The sequence below is a fragment of the Xiphophorus couchianus genome, chromosome 3, assembly GCF_001444195.1.
Source record: "Xiphophorus couchianus chromosome 3, X_couchianus-1.0, whole genome shotgun sequence".
Lineage (NCBI taxonomy): Eukaryota > Metazoa > Chordata > Actinopteri > Cyprinodontiformes > Poeciliidae > Xiphophorus > Xiphophorus couchianus.
The window spans coordinates 931571-946663 of record NC_040230.1 but is presented as its reverse complement, the minus strand read 5'-3'; the positions used below and the strand labels follow the sequence as shown (position 1 = coordinate 946663).

The following is a 15093-nucleotide window of genomic DNA, read 5'->3' as shown; positions in this document are numbered from 1 at the left end:
CTGCTGGTTCCTTTTGGTTCCTGCTGGTTCCTGCTGGTTCCTTTTAGTTCCTGCTGGTTCATTTTGGTTCCTGCTGGTTCCTTTTGGTTCCTGCTGGTTCCTTTTAGTTCCTTTTAGTTCCTGCTGGTTCCTGCTGGTTCATTTTGGTTCCTGCTGGTTCCTTTTGGTTCCTTTTAGTTCCTGCTGGTTCCTGCTGGTTCCTGCTGGTTCCTTTTGGTTCCTGCTGGTTCCTGCTGGTTCCTTTTAGTTCCTGCTGGTTCCTGCTGGTTCATTTTGGTTCCTGCTGGTTCCTTTTGGTTCCTTTTAGTTCCTGCTGGTTCCTGCTGGTTCATTTTGGTTCCTGCTGGTTCCTTTTGGTTCCTGCTGGTTCCTTTTGGTTCCTTTTGGTTCCTGCTGGTTCCTGCTGGTTCCTTTTAGTTCCTGCTGGTTCCTTTTAGTTCCTGCTGGTTCCTTTTGGTTCCTGCTGGTTCCTTTTAGTTCCTGCTGGTTCCTTTTGGTTCCTGCTGGTTCCTTTTAGTTCCTGCTGGTTCCTTTTAGTTCCTGCTGGTTCCTTTTAGTTCCTGCTGGTTCCTTTTGGTTCCTGCTGGTTCCTGCTGGTTCCTGCTGGTTCCTTTTGGTTCCTGCTGGTTCCTGCTGGTTCCTTTTAGTTCCTGCTGGTTCATTTTGGTTCCTGCTGGTTCCTTTTGGTTCCTGCTGGTTCCTTTTAGTTCCTTTTAGTTCCTGCTGGTTCCTGCTGGTTCATTTTGGTTCCTGCTGGTTCCTTTTGGTTCCTTTTAGTTCCTGCTGGTTCCTGCTGGTTCCTGCTGGTTCCTTTTGGTTCCTGCTGGTTCCTGCTGGTTCCTTTTAGTTCCTGCTGGTTCCTGCTGGTTCATTTTGGTTCCTGCTGGTTCCTGCTGGTTCCTTTTAGTTCCTGCTGGTTCCTGCTGGTTCATTTTGGTTCCTGCTGGTTCCTTTTGGTTCCTTTTAGTTCCTGCTGGTTCCTGCTGGTTCATTTTGGTTCCTGCTGGTTCCTTTTGGTTCCTGCTGGTTCCTGCTGGTTCCTTTTGGTTCCTGCTGGTTCCTGCTGGTTCCTTTTAGTTCCTGCTGGTTCATTTTGGTTCCTGCTGGTTCCTTTTGGTTCCTGCTGGTTCCTTTTGGTTCCTTTTAGTTCCTGCTGGTTCCTGCTGGTTCCTGCTGGTTCCTTTTGGTTCCTGCTGGTTCCTGCTGGTTCATTTTGGTTCCTGCTGGTTCCTTTTGGTTCCTTTTGGTTCCTGCTGGTTCCTGCTGGTTCCTGCTGGTTCCTTTTGGTTCCTGCTGGTTCCTGCTGGTTCCTTTTAGTTCCTGCTGGTTCCTGCTGGTTCATTTTGGTTCCTGCTGGTTCCTTTTGGTTCCTGCTGGTTCCTTTTGGTTCCTTTTGGTTCCTGCTGGTTCCTGCTGGTTCCTTTTAGTTCCTTTTGGTTCCTGCTGGTTCCTGCTGGTTCCTTTTGGTTCCTGCTGGTTCCTGCTGGTTCCTTTTAGTTCCTGCTGGTTCATTTTGGTTCCTGCTGGTTCCTTTTGGTTCCTGCTGGTTCCTTTTGGTTCCTGCTGGTTCCTTTTAGTTCCTTTTAGTTCCTGCTGGTTCCTGCTGGTTCATTTTGGTTCCTGCTGGTTCCTTTTGGTTCCTTTTAGTTCCTGCTGGTTCCTGCTGGTTCCTGCTGGTTCCTTTTGGTTCCTGCTGGTTCCTGCTGGTTCCTTTTAGTTCCTGCTGGTTCCTGCTGGTTCATTTTGGTTCCTGCTGGTTCCTTTTGGTTCCTTTTAGTTCCTGCTGGTTCCTGCTGGTTCATTTTGGTTCCTGCTGGTTCCTTTTGGTTCCTGCTGGTTCCTTTTGGTTCCTTTTGGTTCCTGCTGGTTCCTGCTGGTTCCTTTTAGTTCCTGCTGGTTCCTTTTAGTTCCTGCTGGTTCCTTTTAGTTCCTGCTGGTTCCTTTTGGTTCCTGCTGGTTCATTTTGGTTCCTGCTGGTTCCTTTTGGTTCCTGCTGGTTCCTTTTGGTTCCTGCTGGTTCCTTTTGGTTCCTGCTGGTTCCTGCTGGTTCCTTTTGGTTCCTGCTGGTTCCTTTTGGTTCCTTTTAGTTCCTGCTGGTTCCTGCTGGTTCATTTTGGTTCCTTTTCGTTCCTTTTGGTTCCTTTTAGTTCCTGCTGGTTCCTGTTGGTTCATTTTGGTTCCTTTTGGTTCCTGCTGGTTCCTTTTGGTTCCTTTTGGTTCCTTTTAGTTCCTGCTGGTTCATTTTGGTTCCTGCTGGTTCCTTTTGGTTCCTTTTGGTTCCTTTTAGTTCCTGCTGGTTCATTTTGGTTCCTGCTGGTTCCTGTTGGTTCATTTTGGTTCCTTTTGGTTCCTGCTGGTTCCTGCTGGTTCCTTTTGGTTCCTTTTAGTTCCTGCTGGTTCCTTTTGGTTCCTGCTGGTTCCTTTTGGTTCCTTTTGGTTCCTGCTGGTTCCTTTTGGTTCCTTTTGGTTCCTTTTGGTTCCTGCTGGTTCCTTTTGGTTCCTGCTGGTTCCTTTTGGTTCCTTTTGGTTCCTGCTGGTTCCTTTTGGTTCCTGCTGGTTCCTTTTGGCTCCTGCTGGTTCCTGCTGGTTACTGGTGGTTCCTGCTGGTTCCTTTTGGTTCCTGCTGGTTCCTTTTGGTTCCTGGTGGTTCCTTTTGGTTCCTGCTGGTTCCTTTTGGTTCCTTTTGGTTCCTTTTAGTTCCTGCTGGTTCCTTTTGGTTCCTGCTGGTTCCTTTTGGTTCTTGCTGGTTCCTGCTGGTCTTTGTCTCTTGGCTGAATTTGAATGAATCGTTAGTATTTTCTCTCTTTGCATCCAGGATCGACTGTCAGCATCTTGTAACCAAATGGATTCTGATTAATGTCGGTTTTTACATGTTCATGTCCGATTAAAGAGGACGGGCTGGACGGGCTGGACAGACGTGGGACGATTTAAAAAGGACGGATCGTTTTGATGCTTCACTCTTCAGGACCAAAACTCTCCTTGTTCAGGTTTGTATGTTTTTGGATTCTATTAACTTTAGTTTATTGTCATAAATGTTTACAAAGGTTTGTTATTAAAGAGTAATTACATGAAACGATGTTAATTTTCATATGAAAATAAAAGTTCATTTTATTTAATTTCATTTAATTACAGCAATTTTTAACACAAAGCAAAACTTTTCAACTTTTTTTCCAGAAACATTTAGATTTTTAAAATTACATTTACTAATAAATCTACTGTATAGCATCAGATTGATAAATGGTTATAATGTAAATAGTTTTTATTTCATCTTTTTGTGTCTCTATTGAGCTGTTTATAGCATTTGTTGGATTTTGTTATTTGATGCAAAAATGTATTCAGAAAGTTAAACAAGTGATAAAAATACAAGTTAATGCAGAAAACAGAAAAAAGTTTCAGGACTTCAGCAGCTAAACATTTAGTTTGATATTTTTAGTTTATTTGACTCTAATCTGATTCCAGCAGATTTTCTACAAACTGCAGATTTACTGAATTACCTTCAGCTTCTGGTTTTTACTGTCAATATTTGCCATATTTTCCATGTGCAGCTCTCAGTCATGATGAACGTTGGATTCTCCCTCCTGATGATCGCAGGTCTGTTATTTTATGCTCCATATTTTCTATTAATATTAACAGACAAACTTTCTGCACATTAATTAAAAACTGATCAATTTATGTTACATTAAATAATCTGGGGAATTCTTTTCTGATGTAATATCTGGTTCATTCATTAAACCATTTATTCATTTGTTTCTATGATTATTGCCACTTTTTGTCCTCCTTATGTTTAGATCTCTTGAGAGTTTTGGACAAAAAAAGAACAAGAAACAAAGAAACAGCAGAAAAACGGTTGTTTAGTTTTCCTGCTGCAGATCTAAAATGTACAGATTATTTCAGGTTCTGTCTCATCTGTTAATCTCCATCAGAATCTGATTTCAGTGCATGTGGGACCCATACGGGTTCTGATCAGGCTGGTCGGACTCCATCAGCTGCATCGTCTCCTTTCTGTGCCTCTAATTTAATCTGAACTTTATTAAATGTTTTGGAAAAGTTGAGTTCCTGAAAAACTTTCCAGAGTTTCAGGAACTGCTGATCATTCATGGAGCGTCTTTAGAAATGTGGACGCTGCTGACATTAGCATTAGCTGCAGCTAATTAGCATTAGCTGCAGCTAATGCTAATTAGCTGCTAATGTCTAGCTAATGTCTAGCATAGAGATGCTGTTTTAGGCTTTAACCCTAACCCTAACCCTAACCCTAACCCTAACCCGGCGTCCAATCAGATCATTTATTAGCAGAAGTTAACGAGAGAAGAGAAGCAGCTTCTCATCAGATTCATGGAGTAGAAACAGAAGTTTTAAAAAGCTGCTGACTGCCGAGTTAAATTCATCTAAATAAACGTGTTAAAGTCCCGGCCGTGAATCCCTGATCCAAACCGATCCTGGTTCTGTTCAGTCTCTCCTGAAGTTGCTGGTTGCTCGTTGCTGTAGTTTCCACCTTCCTCCCTCAGGCCTCCTGGCCGTCTCTGCTCTGCAGGCGGATCAAACCATCCGGCAGTTCCGTTACGTCGGCCTGGCGAAGAACTGGAGCGACGCCCAGACCTACTGCCGGGAGAGGTTCTCCGACCTGGCCTCCATCCTGAACGCCGCCAACGGCACCAAGGCCCGGCAGGCGGCAGGGACCTCCCAGGTCTGGATCGGACTCTTTAACGGCACCTGGAAGTGGTCCCAGGATGAGAACCAGTTTCCCCCCAGCAGAAGCGGCTCCATGTTCACCATGTGGAGCTTCAACGAGCCGCAGGACCGGAAATGCACGTTGCTCAGTAAAAGCGGGTACTGGTCCGCCAAGGACTGTGGAGACCTGAACGAGTTTTTATGTTATGATGGTGAGTCCTGATGAAGATTCATCCTCATCTGTTTGTAGCGACAGGTTCCTGTAAAATCAGCAGTTTATCGTCTGGATGATCATTTTAAACCTCATCGTTCACTGACATCACTTCTCTTTGAGAGAACATGAAGAGTCCGTTTACATTTTGCCCTTAATATGCTTTATTTTTATTTATATAATATTTGTCATATAAAGTGAATATTGTAGTTAATCCTGGGTCCCTTTCATGAAGAACAGAACATTTTATCAGGAGTTTTAAAGTTTTCTTTCTGTCCTGATATGAACTTTATGAAGGAATCACTTCAGTCTCTCCTGATTTCCTCCCATGATCGTCTGAACTTGCGTCGCTCTGAGCAGGGAAAACACTTGGGTAGTAACTAGTCACATTTACTCAGTTACATTTAGTTCTACTCTTATTTGAGTAAAAGTTTTGGATTCTTCACTGAATGAAAAACAAACATGTTTTAACCAAACATGTTACTTTTACTGCAGTACAAGTTTTTGGGTAGATGCTGCTCCTAAATTAAAGAGAATAAAAATGTGTTTAGTTTTGGTTGCGCTGCTTGTTTCAGGTTCCTCTGACAGCAACGTCCTGGTGAAGCAGAAGATGAGCTGGTCTGATGCTCAGGCTTACTGCAGGGGAACGCACACAGACCTGACCACCATCAGAGATGTCGCCAAGAGCTTCTGGATGACCACCCTCCTGCCTGACTCCACTTTCAACTTACAGACCCTCAGCATGAGCCCCCTAGCGGTGGCCTGGATCGGTCTGCACCGGTCCGACTGGGCGTGGTCCGACGGCAGCAGCGCCTCCTACTGGCCCTGGGCCACCCAGGGCGCTACAGAGCAGACCGACTGTGTGACGATGGACTTCTCCAGCGGCAGCTGGTTCCAGCAGTCCTGCAGCGACAGATTCAGCTTCCTCTGCAGCGCCGGTGAGTTTCTTCCCCGGCGGCTCTGCAGGATCCCGCCCGCAGGGCTGATTGTCCGTTCCTGCGTTTCTCTGCAGACGTCGTTCCGTCAGCGGCCAGGGCGCTGAAGATTCGTCTGGAGGCCGGAAATGCAGACCTGAACGACGCCGCCGTGCAGGAATCCATCCTGCAGCAGGTCAGGGGTTCACAAACGGTTCCAAAAGTGTGCAAAGAAATGTCAACTTTTAGAATGTTTTCATTCACTATTCAATAATTACTACATCCATTTAGCATAAATGCTGCCTCAGATCTGACTCTAGAGGGCCACAAACTACTGCCAGATAACATTTTTCATCACTTATCTGTTGATAAGAAAATATGTAATACTTTATATTAATTAATATGTCTGTTACAATAAGCAACAGACTAGTTCATTGCATGATAAGTTAAAACAAACTCAATAATTCACATTTGCATGATTTATTTTTCTCTCTGGATGATAAAAGTGTTTTTGTCTCAAAAGCTTCATTTTTTGAAGGACAGTTTTGTTTACAGAGAATTCATAATTCACTTTATTTGTTGTTTCTGTTGTTTTGTTTATTTTGGATATTTAAAATGTCTTAAAGTTCCAGTATTAAATATTTGTTAAAATTTAAAGTTTATTGGTTTTTGAGAATTTGTTCTTTAATTTTACTGCTGGAAAATAGTATTAAACAACAATATTATCATTTATTATCACAGTAACTTCTGGGACAATTTATCATCCAGCGAAATGTGTTGCTGCGACAGTTAATCAGATGAAACTTCTTTTAATCCCACATTAATCTGGTTTCTGCAGCAGTGTCCTAGTCAAACTTCTCCATGTGTTGCTAGTTATGCTAACATCAGGAGCAAAGCAGCTGAATGAATTTGATTGGCAGACAATCAGAAATAACATCCAAAACAATTATTTTAACTTTTTTTTTTAATTATTGAAAAAAAGAAAACAAAAAATTACGAGGAAACATTTAAGATTTCATTTATTATTTTGTGCCTTTTTTTCCCTCTTTCCTCTAACTTTCTGAGCTCCCCACTGCGCCCCCTGGTGGCTCTTACTTTGAAATGCACTGAGTTATTAATCTTCCTGTTACTGAGAAACTTCCAGCAAAATTCATCTCTGAGTTTAAAACTCCAACTCAGAAAATGTGGATTTTTTTTCATAAAATTCAGCGATTCTGGTGTTTATTTTCCTCCTGTTTGTTAATCTGTTTATTTCCAGCTGAGGACGAAGATGGAGGAGCAGGGAGTGGCAGAGGAGGTGAAGCTCAGCTGGAGGATTCAACCTGACGGGAAGGTTTTCCACCGGCAGCAGGAGGAAACAGCGCCCCCTGCCTGCGAGGCGGAAATATGCCACTCAGTTTAACACGACCACTAATTAGTTTCTGCTTCTTCTTGTTGGTCTGTGGTGAAACTCTCTGCTAGTCATTGGTTTGCTATTAATGCTAATATTACCAATAATAATATTCATTCACAGGATAAATACTTTGTGATTGTTGGCATCATTTGTTGAAATATGTAAGCAAGTCTTTCATTAAAGCAGGTTAAAAATGTCTAACTTCTCACTTTGTTCACTGTTGAAGCATCTTATGTTATCACATTATCATCCTGTGTGAGTGTAAAAACACAACTCAGATTAATCAGATTAATAATCCTTTAATCTTCAGATTAATGACAACATACTGAATATAAAAATATTTTAAAATCGTCACAGTTTTAGATGAATAAATGAGGACCGTCGTCTCCTGGATCTAAAAGTTTCGATCAGCGTGGAGAGAATCATTTCAACAGATTATTGCTCATTTTATCCGTTAAATCTAGATTATGAAGCATATGGAATTACATGAAGATTAGTGGCAACAAACCTGAGTATATATGTATCTAACTATGAAGTCAGATTTTGTCAACCTTTCTAGAAGGTTGACAAAATGCCATTAAAAAAAAAAAAGCATTTGAGGTCTTGTAGTCGTTGTGGACATTGAAACTAATTTTGTGGTAGCAATAAATCAAGGAACTGTGATTAGGCTTTATCTTGTATTACCTTAGTGCATTAATGTTTTTGTTTGCTTGTCTTTGCTTGTGGGGTGGGGGAAATAGTAGTACACATTGGTTGCTTGATTATAATAGAGAAATACACAATAAAACAATAAAAACACACAGAAGCCATTCTAGGCAGTGGCTCCCATCAGTGCCAATAAGCAGATTAACTAAGAAGCAATAAAAATACAGGATTACATAAAAAAATATAAATGCGTCACATTTTAATGTAGTTTTTTAAAGAGCAGAAAGTTTGTCTAATTTTGTTCTGCTAAAAAATTTATCATTTTTCAGTCGGTATATAGAGGGTCAAACATGACTAAAATATTTAATAGTATGACATGTAGTAAAATAAAGCTGTTTGGTATAAAATTATACACAATAAAAAAAATTCACAGTTTCAAAACTATTTTATGCTAAAATAAAACTACAAATACATTTTTTGCAGTTTCATTCACTTACAGTTTATAATGAATGTTACTTGTTGATATGAATAAAAGTTTTTCAAAAGTCAATTTACTTTAGCATAAGCAACTAAGGAACAATCAACCATCCATATAGATTAATCTATTATTGATTAATAATAATTCTAATGAAGGAAGTCGTTTGTGGTTTTCTGATCTGTCCCATTTGTTCTTCCATATGTTCAGCTAACTGATCATTAAGCGTTTTTCATCAATAATTTGTAAGAAATCACAATTACTGAATGTGTTAAATTGAACATTGATGTTTTTATGTAATTTTTGTGGACTTTTACTGTGATAAGAATGTGGGATTACTTTGATTTCAGTGACTGAATGTTAATGTCATCATTGGTCCTCCGTACCTTCACAGTAAAGCTCATGAAGAAACAATCTGTAGTTTTGATTTTGTTTCTGTTCTTTTCTGATTTAAGTTCATTTTCCATCTTCTAAAAGTCATGGTTGGTCCTCCGAGCGTCACGCCTCTAAAACGGAAAACGTCCAATGACTAAATTGGTTTTTATTACATCGTCACGTGTCCCTGCGGTCCCGCAGCGCCCCCTCTGGTCAGGCTCTGATGTGTCACTGCGGCAGGCAGTTGCACTTGACGCCCTTCTCTTTATGTGCGCCGCTGAACTGCTGCGCCGCCTGGTGGTGGATCAGCGTCCAGAAGTGATCGAAGGAGATGTTCTGGTCCTTCTGGACTCCCATCTGGTCCAGAACCCGGTCCAGGCCGTCCTCGCCCTGCGCCGTCTGCACACAGGAAGCAGGAAGACAGGCAGCACATCTGGAAACACTCAGAGCAGGAAGTGATGTGACGCAAAAACATCCCAAGAATTCAGATTAAGGGCAGCCCATAAATTCTCCTGCTGGCAAAACTAGTTTGAATCCTTTTCCTTGTCACAATAATAAGTCGATCAGATCCTTGTTTTGAGGGACGTGAAGGACGTGAGGGACGTGAGGGACGTGAGGGACGTGAAGGACGTGAGGGACGTGAGGGACGTGAAGGACGTGAAGGACGTGAGGGACGTGAAGGACGTGAGGGACGTGAGGGACGTGAAGGACGTGAGGGACGTCAGGGACGTCAGGGACGTGAGGGACGTGAGGGACGTGAGGGACGTGAGGGACGTGAGGGACGTGAAGGACGTGAAGGACGTGAGGGACGTGAGGGACGTGAAGGACGTGAAGGACGTGAAGGACGTGAAGGACGTGAGGGACGTGAGGGACGTGAAGGACGTGAGGGACGTGAGGGACGTGAAGGACGTGAAGGACGTGAGGGACGTCAGGGACGTCAGGGACGTGAGGGACGTGAAGGACGTGAGGGACGTGAGGGACGTGAGGGACGTGAAGGACGTGAGGGACGTGAAGGACGTGAGGGACGTGAGGGAAGTGAAGGACGTGAAGGAAGTGAAGGACGTGAAGGACGTGAAGGACGTGAGGGACGTGAGGGACGTGAAGGACGTGAAGGACGTGAGGGAAGTGAAGGACGTGAAGGACGTGAAGGAAGTGAAGGACGTGAAGGACGTGAAGGACGTGAGGGACGTGAAGGACGTGAAGGAAGTGAGGGACGTGAGGGACGTGAAGGACGTGAAGGACGTGAAGGAAGTGAAGGACGTGAAGGACGTGAAGGACGTGAAGGACGTGAGGGAAGTGAAGGACGTGAAGGAAGTGAAGGACGTGAAGGAAGTGAAGGACGTGAAGGACGTGAAGGACGTGAGGGACGTGAAGGACGTGAAGGAAGTGAGGGACGTGAGGGACGTGAAGGACGTGAAGGACGTGAAGGAAGTGAAGGACGTGAAGGAAGTGAGGGACGTGAGGGACGTGAAGGACGTGAGGGACGTGAGGGACGTGAGGGACGTGAGGGACGTGAAGGACGTGAAGGAAGTGAAGGACGTGAAGGACGTGAGGGACGTGAAGGACGTGAGGGACGTGAAGGACGTGAAGGAAGTGAAGGACGTGAAGGACGTGAAGGACGTGAGGGACGTGAAGGACGTGAGGGACGTGAGGGACGTGAAGGACGTGAAGGAAGTGAAGGACGTGAAGGACGTGAAGGACGTGAGGGACGTGAAGGACGTGAAGGAAGTGAGGGACGTGAGGGACGTGAAGGACGTGAAGGACGTGAAGGACGTGAAGGAAGTGAAGGACGTGAAGGAAGTGAGGGACGTGAGGGACGTGAAGGACGTGAGGGACGTGAAGGACGTGAGGGACGTGAAGGACGTGAGGGACGTGAGGGACGTGAGGGACGTGAAGGACGTGAGGGACGTGAAGGACGTGAGGGACGTGAAGGACGTGAAGGACGTGACCTCTACTGTGATTGTTCATTATTGGAGTTGCTTTCCTATCACTGTGTCCATGGAAACGTATCTGGCTGCTCCATCATCACTTCCTTCTCTCTAACAAGATAAAGGAAGTTTCTTTTAAACTCATTCAGCGGATCTACCCTGTTAAAGTCTATTTAAACAGATTCAGTTCTAACGTTGATGTGAACTGTTCCTTCGGTGTCGTTCGCCCAGAACCCGTCACTCATCGGTTCTGGTTGTCCCTCATTCTAAAATATTTTGGCAACATTTTTGTATCTTTGTTGATTCCAAACTTTCTGCAGGTTTTCAGTTATTTTGGGAAAATGTCTAATTTGGATTTCAACAAAATGGAGGAATGAATGTAAAGAGTCTCCTTATCAATTTACTAATTATTAAGGCTAAATTTCACCTACATAAATGCACATTTTTGAAGAAAAAAACAAATTTTTTAGTTTTTTTGATCGAACTTAAACATTATTTATCAACAATTCAATCCTCCACTAATCAAAAAGCAGAATCAATAATACGGGCTTTTAATCAACTTGGAAATTTGGATTATCTGTTATGTTAATGTGACATCTGGCACACATATCACAGTTTTCCTTTATACATATTTATATAGTTTTGTTCACAGTACAATTGTATTGTTGTTTATTATAATAAATAAAGTGTATAAAAAAATAAAAAGTAAAGATCCAGGCAGCGAAGAGGCGGGAGCGGAGCTACAGCGCCCCCTGCAGACAGCAGGACGAACTGATGTCAGAGTTCAAACTGTTAGTTTATCTGCAGATTGAAACTGAGCTAAAAAACTTCATGGATACATACGATTGAAATTAAAGAAAAATTCCGGAAATGTCAGCATAAATGATAGCAATTATAAATATTAATGATCTTCTTCCTGGTTTTATTTTTCTTCCCTCTAAATGACAAAAATAACTAATAATTATTACTATTGTTATTCTTGCTTATCTAGATTTTTAAATGTTTTTATTGTTTTTTCATTTTTACAAACTGTAAGTTGCGTCATCGCAATTATGGCAACAAAACTGGGACATTTTTAACAGTCTCGTACTAAATAATGAAATAATCAACATAATAAATTAAGTATTTAATTTAGAAAACGATTAGTTTCCTTTACAGTTAATAGGATTTAAATAATTTTTTAAATAAAAACTATTAATTATTTAAACAAAAACAAAACAACAACAACTGAGGGTTTGGGGCCGTGAGCGAGGCTTGCTCTGATTGGACGATGCTGTGTGACGTCATCGGTACCTTGGCGAGGAGCGGCATCTGTTTGGAGATGAAGGTCTGGAACTGGGTGGTGTTCATGGTGGGGGCGTCATCCGCCGCCCGGTGGAACTCCGTCACCATGGTGTTGATGGCCAGCTCCAGCTCCGAGTACTGAGCAGCAACAGATTACGATCAATAATCAATAAATCACTGATCACAGCATAAAAAAAGCTCAAATGTTCACAAATAAACTACCAGTTCACAGAGTTTTGATCAGAGTGTCAATACTTGTTGATTGATAATCTGCCGCTATAAACGGCGATTTGGCGCCATACAGTGGATGAAGTGCGAACTACATGCAATAAACTCAGTAAATAATCCTAATCACTGGATAGATTCTGCAATAAAAATACATATTTAGGCTAATCACTGTTTGCTACATCTGATATATTAAAATACACAACATGTGACCAAAATCCTGTAAGTTATTTCCAATTTAATTTGTCAAGTTTTAGCAACATTTGGCAACTAAAGCATGGAAATGAGTAAAACAAAGAAGCCAAGTGTATAACTGCAGAAGGAAAGTCTGTGCATCTACTTTGATTAATCAAAAGATTACTTCAGATTATAAAAGATAATATAAAAATATTGACTAAATAATTATGTACACATTTATTTAGCAAGAAATTTTTTCTATTAAAGAACGAGGCTAAAACCTCCTATGGTAAAAGCATATTTCAGTATTTTTGCTTTATTTTTAATAATGCATAGTGGAAATCAGTGTTTAAAATATATGTTGAAATTGAATTTGTAAAATTGATTTTCTGTTGTAACAAGAAGCCTGGTGATTAACTAATAACTAGCTGTATTTTAAATAGTTAAATGATTAAAAATAAAGAAGAATGGTTCCTGAAAAGCTTTTTCACTCAACTTTAAAGTCTAATTTGAGCATCTATAAAAACATCTTCCTTTTTCTCTGTTTATTATTTTTATTGAGCTTCAAAAGAAGAAGAAATGTTTAGATTAAATCCGCTTTTCTTTTTCATAAATCATGTTTTCTGTCACCAGCAGAATTTTAAATCCAGAATCCGTGACGCGTTTCTGACGGACTGAACATGAAACTGTGAGTTAAAGCGAACTTCAGGATTCCCAAAGGAAACTGGAATCTCTGGAATTCCCACGTTTCCGCTTCACATCCACCAGGAAAGACGGGAAGTTTTACGGGAACAATCTGCAGGTTGGGTTTGTTTCATCTCTGCTGTTTTTATCTGGAAACCTCAGAGACGAACGCTGCACTTTTATTTGCTTTCCTCCAGAGTGTGAAGAGCCAATCATCAACCTGACAGGTGAGACTTTATGGAGCCAAACCAACAGAACCAGGTTTCCTTTTCTCCAGAACCTTCAGTCGGGTTCTGGCCTCTGTGTGTTTGGGCTGAAACAGCTGAATGAGATCAGCAGCGTGTTTCTGAGAACAGGGCGTCGGTCGGCTGCAGACGACCTCAGAGGATCTGCAGAACATTCCAGGCTGCCTGCACGATCCGAGCTCATATCTGAAAATATTCAGACAACCAGTCTGGCTCTCTGCACAGAAACTGCACAGATTCTCTGAACTGTTTTGGGTTTCCAACCTGAAAAGATCCGTTCAGCCAGCAGAACCTAAAGCTGCGGTTCTGCCACGAATCAGAAACCCGAAGAGGCAACAAAATCAGCTTCTTGTAGCAGAAAAACTGTATAAATACGTCCCAAAGGGAAGAGTATCCACAACCTGAACTCCAGCAACAGTAGAAATACTTCAACATATTTCTACTCAAGTAAAACTAAGAAAGTATTTGGTAAAAAGTTTACTCAAGTATGAACAACTGATCAAGTGAACAATCATTCAACGGTTAAAAATGACCTGATCGGACAGATCAAATTGTACAATTAAGCGGTGATTTTGGTATTTTAAGGACAAATATGATAATAATTTATGTAAGTAACAAAAAATAACAAAATCAGGCAAAATAAATTGTTTCTAAATCAGTTTCTTTCAGTAAAAAACTGATGAAGCTTTGATAGAAACTCCAGGTGTGTGTCTGAGTCTGGTGGATTTCATGTTTATTTTTCATTCAGGGGTAGAAAATACAGACATGTTACTGAAGAAAGAGTAAAAATACTTCATGATAAAATTTAAAATACTGTGTAGTACAGAAACTCCTAAAAGTACATTTATCAAAAGGTAGAAGTAATTCAGTGAGTGTAACATGTGTTACATGCTCACACTTTGCTTCCGCCTCCTGATTGTTTATTTTTGTTTTTATTGTTGGCACCTTTGACGGTTCACTGGTGGGCGGGGCTCAGCCAGCCCAGGTGTGTTACCTGAGATGATGCGTGATGGTGGCGTTACGCAGCTGCCGCAGCTGCGGAGTTTTGGGCGAATAAAAATGAATTAAAAATACGGTGCGGGAGGCTCTGGAGGAAAGGAGCAGCTTCACCTCCGGACGGATCCACCCAGAGGGGAGCGTCGGAAGTTTTGGCCGGGATGAAGTTTGTTTTTGTTTGGATTTGTTTTGGGAAAACCGGCTGGACGCTAAAGCATGTTAGCACCGGGGAGCTACGCGCCTGCCAAGACCAACCACCGACGAAATCAGAGGTGCGGTTTTTAGGAAAAGAGAAAAACTATATGTAAGAGCCTTATGATTGAAATAAGTAATTACTGACGTGGCAGGATCACACGGCTTTGACACTTGGGTGGTGGGTGTGTCGAGGTGGGCGTGGCTGTCACTAAGGTATGAATGGGAACCATACTGGCGCGCTGGTTTGTATGTATGGGGAAGCTGGAGATCCGGTGGTGGCCGTAATTTCTGTTGACCGTGTTGTAATGTTGCTTATTGTTGGCACCATTGTATGGATTAGCCTGGTCAGTATGTGTCAGTCCTTGTAAAGGCTGAAGTATGGCTGTGAAAGTGGAATAAATTGTTGATTGCAACAACAACCTGAAGCGGCCTGGAGTTTCATGAAGCGTCGCGTCGGACAGTTTGAATTTCACCGCGTTAACCAGAGCGGCCTCTACAACACCGCTAGTTTACCGCACATTTACTATATAGTATATTTAAAGATAAACAAAGCAATTAAACGGAGCGGCTGATGAATGAGGGGTCGCCCTCTGATCGGACATAAGGTCAGGCCCCCGCCACACTGTTCCGTCCGGTGCCCAGTTTGTTCCTTTTTGTGTAAATCATTATCTCACTTAT

At 42.2% G+C, this 15093-nt stretch overlaps 1 protein-coding gene across 1 annotated transcript; it reads left to right on the top strand.

Moving 5' to 3' along the window:
• The first annotated feature begins 3218 nt into the window (after positions 1 to 3218).
• On the top strand, positions 3219 to 7973 carry LOC114142202 (macrophage mannose receptor 1-like). Its single transcript, XM_028013344.1, has 6 exons — positions 3219 to 3591; positions 4506 to 4880; positions 5455 to 5817; positions 5892 to 5989; positions 7052 to 7748; positions 7927 to 7973. The coding sequence occupies exons 1-5, from the start codon at positions 3555 to 3557 to the stop codon at positions 7193 to 7195; spliced, it is 1017 nt and encodes a 338-aa protein (XP_027869145.1). The 5' UTR covers positions 3219 to 3554; the 3' UTR covers positions 7196 to 7748; positions 7927 to 7973.
• Positions 7974 to 15093: the final 7120 nt, after the last annotated feature.

Bases quoted from the DNA above. Each gene is read 5' to 3' on its own strand.
- LOC114142202 (XM_028013344.1), top strand. From the start codon at position 3,555: ATGATGAACGTTGGATTCTCCCTCCTGATGATCGCAG. The intron at 5,818-5,891 runs GTGAGTTTCTTC...GTTTCTCTGCAG, and splicing joins CAGCTTCCTCTGCAGCGCCG to ACGTCGTTCCGTCAGCGGCC. The intron at 5,990-7,051 runs GTCAGGGGTTCA...GTTTATTTCCAG, and splicing joins AGGAATCCATCCTGCAGCAG to CTGAGGACGAAGATGGAGGA.